This window comes from Oncorhynchus masou, unplaced genomic scaffold, assembly GCF_036934945.1.
Source record: "Oncorhynchus masou masou isolate Uvic2021 unplaced genomic scaffold, UVic_Omas_1.1 unplaced_scaffold_5138, whole genome shotgun sequence".
Classification (NCBI taxonomy): domain Eukaryota; kingdom Metazoa; phylum Chordata; class Actinopteri; order Salmoniformes; family Salmonidae; genus Oncorhynchus; species Oncorhynchus masou.
The window spans coordinates 1-4,937 of record NW_027011541.1 but is presented as its reverse complement, the minus strand read 5'-3'; the positions used below and the strand labels follow the sequence as shown (position 1 = coordinate 4,937).

General features: G+C 51.0%; 1 protein-coding gene across 1 annotated transcript; it reads right to left on the bottom strand.

The window, feature by feature from the left end:
- Positions 1 to 370: 370 nt before the first annotated feature.
- On the bottom strand, positions 371 to 4,835 carry LOC135535767 (transportin-2-like). The gene is made up of 7 exons (XM_064962185.1): positions 4,549 to 4,835; positions 4,084 to 4,255; positions 3,066 to 3,260; positions 1,729 to 1,887; positions 920 to 1,007; positions 697 to 795; positions 371 to 486 (listed from the first exon to the last, which is right to left on the bottom strand). The coding sequence occupies exons 1-7, from the start codon at positions 4,818 to 4,820 to the stop codon at positions 371 to 373; spliced, it is 1,101 nt and encodes a 366-aa protein (XP_064818257.1). The 5' UTR covers positions 4,821 to 4,835.
- Between the last annotated feature and the right edge of the window lie 102 nt (positions 4,836 to 4,937).

Genomic DNA, 4,937 nt, shown 5'->3' with positions numbered 1-4,937 from the left:
TCATTATGAGTAGTTCTGGAGATACAGCTAGTTCTGTGGAATACAGCCTAGTTCTGTGGGACAGTCTAGTTCTGTAGGATACAGCCTAGTTCTGTAATACAGCATTCTGTGATACAGCCTAGTTCAATACAGCCTAGTTCTAAGTTCAAACCCTATGTTCTGTGGATACAGTAGTTCTGAAGGATACAGCCTAGTTCTGTAGGATACAGTCTGTTCTATAGTGTAGTTCTGTTACAGCCTATTCTGTGGATACAGTCTGTATGATGTGTTCAGCATCTAGTTCTGTAGGATACAGCCTAGTTCTGTAGGATACAGCCTAGTTCTGTAGGATACAGCCTAGTTCTGAGTAGTTCTGTAGGATACAGCCTAGTTATGAGTAGTTCTGTAGGATACAGCCTAGTTCTGTAGGATACAGCCTAGTTCTGAGTAGTTCTGTAGGATACAGCTGGTTCAGAACCAGAGACACATAGGGCTGCATCTCTACACCTACAGACAGATGGGGACGGACACAGAGATGGAGACAGAGACAGGGAAAGAAACAAAGCAGAGAAATATATCATTAAGATAACTCATGCTAGCAGCATCGAAACTGACAATTGCTTTGTTTGTTAAAGAACAAAATTCTAAAAAGAACATGATCATCTCTCACACGTACATATTATCTCCGTGTACAAACCTACATGCAGAAAGACTCACCCATCTGCATGCAGATCTCTCCAATGGCCCAGGTAGCGTTGTTACACACAGAGATGAACTCTGGGTTCAGGTTGGTCCCTAGGATAGGCATGAACTCAGCTGGACACACAGAGAGAGAGAGAGAGAGTCAAGGGGAAGAGACAGGGAGGCCGATAAGGAGTATGATAGACTGGTCGTTCCACAGATAGTAGGAACAGAAGACAGAGATGGTAGAGGTCGTTACCGATGCAGGGTTTGACGTGAGGGAAGCAGGCCTTGGTCAGATCACCCAGCAGGGCGAAAGAGCTCTGTCTCACCTCTGGCATGGTGTCCTGGACATATAGAATGTGTGTGTTCACGACATTGTCTATATAATATACATGACACAAAATGGTTATATACAATCAAATAGAGCCAGGGTCTGTTAACACACACACACACACACACACACACGGACCAGTGGATCCCAACCTCAGCGAAGATCAGGAGTTCAACCAGTCAGATTATTGTATCATTCTAAACATGACTTGAACATCAGCCTGCGCAACATGAACCCATTAAACCAGCTCTGTAGTAATGAGGGTTGTACAGTAGACTACAGGCCCAGTCCATTCTCACTGCATACTGGCTGTGGTTGAGTCACATTGTATTATTTCTGACACGCGCACAAATTCATGTTACTCCTATGAGACATGGTGATCTGATCAATCCGGTCGGCCAGCGGTAGGCTAGAGGTGCACTTGATTTGCTCTTCAGCCACGCTGAGAAGGCAGAGTTTGTGCCTTCAGACACATGAAATGGTTCAAAATGGGAACCCTTGGCCTCCCCGGTGCGCAGGGCAGCTGAAACAAGTGCACCTCCCGTCAACAGCGTGAGACAGAATAAAAGGCTTCATCTTTGGGTTTTTATAGAAATGTTTAGAGATGGACCAGGAATGCCTTGGAGATTGTCTCAGTCAGTGGTCACTAAATGGTCACTCACACATATGCAGAGTTAACACTGATCCTCCCTCCCACACACACACACACACACACACACACACACTCTCCGTACCTGCATGCACTGAAACAGTAGTGTCATGATGTTGCTCCGGGACACCAGCTGATCAACGTGGCCCCCCAGGCCCTCAGCCAGACCACTGAGGAGGTCCAGGGCCACGATCATAAAGTCCTTATCAGGAGCTTCGTACTGGTCCGGCTGTTGGCTGTACATCTGGGGGAGGAGAGGGGGAGAGAGAGAGTTAAGGGGGAGGAGAGGGGGAGAGAGAGAGAGAGTTAAGGGGGAAGAGAGGGGGAGAGAGAGAGAGTTAAGGGGGAGGAGAGGGGGAGAGAGAGAGAGTTAAGGGGGAGAAGAGGGGGAGAGAGAGAGAGTTAAGGGGGAGGAGAGGGGAGAGAGAGAGAGTTAAGGGGGAGGAGAGGGGGAGAGAGAGAGAGTTAAGGGGGAGGGAGAGGGGGAGAGAGAGAGAGTTAAGGGGGAGGAGAGGAGAGAGAGAGAGTTAAGGGGGAGGAGAGGGGGAGAGAGAGAGTTAAGGGGGAGGAGAGGGGGAGAGAGAGAGTTAAGGGGGAGGAGAGGGGGAGAGAATGTTAAGGGGGAGGAGAGGGGAGAGAGAGAGTTAAGGGGGGAGGAGAGGGGGAGAGAGAGAGTTAAGATCAAAAACCACTGAATCTTTGAATCAATGATAACTGTGTCTTTGACGCTATAGATAAAGGTATGTGGACACCCCTTCACATGAGTGGATCTGGACATTTCAGCCACACTGACAGGCCTTACTGAAGAGCTCAGAGACTTTCAAAGTGATAACTGTAAAGTTTGGTGGAGGAAGAATAACGGTCTGGGGCTGTTTTTAATGGATCGGGTCCCTTAGTTCCAGAAATCTTAACTCTACAGAATACAATGACATTCTAGAGGATTCTGTGCTTCTAATTATGTGACAACACGTTTGAGGAAGGCCCTTTCCTGTTTCAGTATGACAATGTCTCCGTGCGCAATGCGAGGCCCATACAGAAATGGTTTGTCAAGATCAGAGTAGAATAACTTGACTGGTCTTTCACAGAGCCCTGACCTCAACCCCATCGAACACCTTTAGGATGAATTGGAACGCCGACTGCGAGTCAGGCCTAATCGCCCAACATCAGTATCCGACCTCACTAATGCTCTCTTGGCTACAAGTCCCTGCAGCAATGTTCCAACATCTAGTGGAAAGCCTTCCCAGAAGAGTGGAGGCTGTAATAGCAGCAATGTTCCAACATCTAGTGGAAAGCCTTCCCAGAAGAGTGGAGGGGGACCAACTCCATATTAATGCCGATGATTTTGGAATGAGATGTTCGACGAGCAGGTGTCCACATACTTTTGGTCGTGTGTGTGTGTGTGTGTGTGTGTGTGCGTCTCACCATAGCCTGAGCCAGTGTTTTCTGCACCAGTGTAACACAGCGCTGGTAGACTGGTTCACAGTAGGGCAGGAAGCCGCTCTGGAGGGCTGTAGCTACAGAGGACAGACACTCTAACAGAGGAAACAGGTCCTTATCTTCATCCTTCAGCTCATTCCACTTGGCGATGAGAGGTGGCATCAGCTTCTCTATGTACTCCTAGAGGAGAGAGAGAGATGGGGGAGGAAGAGAGAGAGAGGGGGGGAGGAAGAGTGAGAGACGGGCGGGAAGAGAGAGAGACGGGCGGGAAGAGAGAGAGAGAGACGGGGGAAGAGAGAGAGACGGGGGAGAAAGAGGAGAGAGAGATATGATTAAAACTTGTAAATAACAGGAACAGAGTCAAAGAAAAAATCTAAACAAATAAGCCGAAAGCTAACTACCGCCCTCCCGAAAGCTAACTACCGCCCTCCCGAAAGCTAACTACCGCCCACCCGAAAGCTAACTACCGCCCTCCCGAAAGCTAACTACCGCCCTCCCGAAAGCTAACTACCGCCCTCCCGAAAGCTAACTACCGCCCTCCCGAAAGCTAACTACCGCCCTCCCGAAAGCTAACTACCGCCCTCCCGAAAGCTAACTACCGCCCTCCCGAAAGCTAACTACCGCCCTCCCGAAAGCTAACTACCGCCCTCCCGAAAGCTAACTACCGCCCTCCCGAAAGCTAACTACCGCCCTCCCGAAAGCTAACTACCGCCCTCCCGAAAGCTAACTACCGCCCTCCCGAAAGCTAACTACCGCCCTCCCGAAAGCTAACTACCGCCCTCCCGAAAGCTAACTACCGCCCTCCCGAAAGCTAACTACCGCCCTCCCGAAAGCTAACTACCGCCCTCCCGAAAGCTAACTACCGCCCTCCCGAAAGCTAACTACCGCCCTCCCGAAAGCTAACTACCGCCCTCCCGAAAGCTAACTACCGCCCTCCCGAAAGCTAACTACCGCCCTCCCGAAAGCTAACTACCGCCCTCCCGAAAGCTAACTACCTACTAACCGGTTGGTTGAGGTGGTGTCCTACTGAGTCGGCCAGTGTTCCTATAGCGTCGTACAGTATCAGCAGGTTCTTGTGTTGGTATTTTCCAAAGGCGAAGACCAGAGTATCCAGAATGAAGCTCAGATAGGGAACCAGCTCTGTACAAGCCTCCTCCTCTAGGGTAGCAAACGCACTGAGAGGGGGAGGAGGAGAGAGCGAGGGGGGGAGCAGGAAACATTTATATTCATTGCCGTATCTCATCAAGACCTTGAATTCCAGTTCAACATCTTTATTCTCTCAAAAAACCCACCACACCCACCCCCACCTCACACACTCTCCCCACACACACACACCCACCACTCTCCTCCCACCTCACACACCCTCCCCACCAGCCACCTCCCTCCCCACCAGCCACCTCCCTCCCCACCAGCCACCTCCCTCCCCACCAGCCACCTCCCTCCCCACCAGCCACCTCCCTCCCCACACCTGCAGGCGGCCTCCTGAACCCTCTTGTTCCCGTCCAGGATCCTCTTGAGGAGTTCAGTCATGAGGGGTTTGAGGTGGGAGTCGAGGGGCTGGCTGACCACCCAGTGGGCGTAGCGGGACAGGGTCCAGCAGGCGATGGAGCGCACCAGGGCCTTCTTATCACAGAGACACTGGATGAGGTGAGGCATCAACTCTGGTAGGTAGGGAACCATGCCCTGCATACAACCTGAGGAGGAAGGAGGGGGGTGTGACTCACATGCTTTTAGTTCCATTAAGAAAATAAGAAAGGATGGAGGTCAGGGGATGGAGGTCAGGGGTTGGAGGTGATGGAGGTCAGGGGTTGGAGGTGATAGAGGTCAAGGGATAGAGGTCAAGGGATGGAGGTGATG

What these genes read in the sequence shown, in the direction of transcription:
- LOC135535767 (XM_064962185.1), bottom strand. Translation starts at nt 4,820, where the DNA reads ATGGAACTAAAAGCATGTGAGTCACACCCCCCTCCTTCCTCCTCAGGT. An exon ending in TACTGTTTCAGTGCATGCAG is followed by an intron (nt 1,008 to 1,728) that starts GTACGGAGAGTG and finishes CTATATGTCCAG; the next exon opens with GACACCATGCCAGAGGTGAG. An exon ending in AGAGATCTGCATGCAGATGG is followed by an intron (nt 487 to 696) that starts GTGAGTCTTTCT and finishes ATCTGTCTGTAG; the next exon opens with GTGTAGAGATGCAGCCCTAT.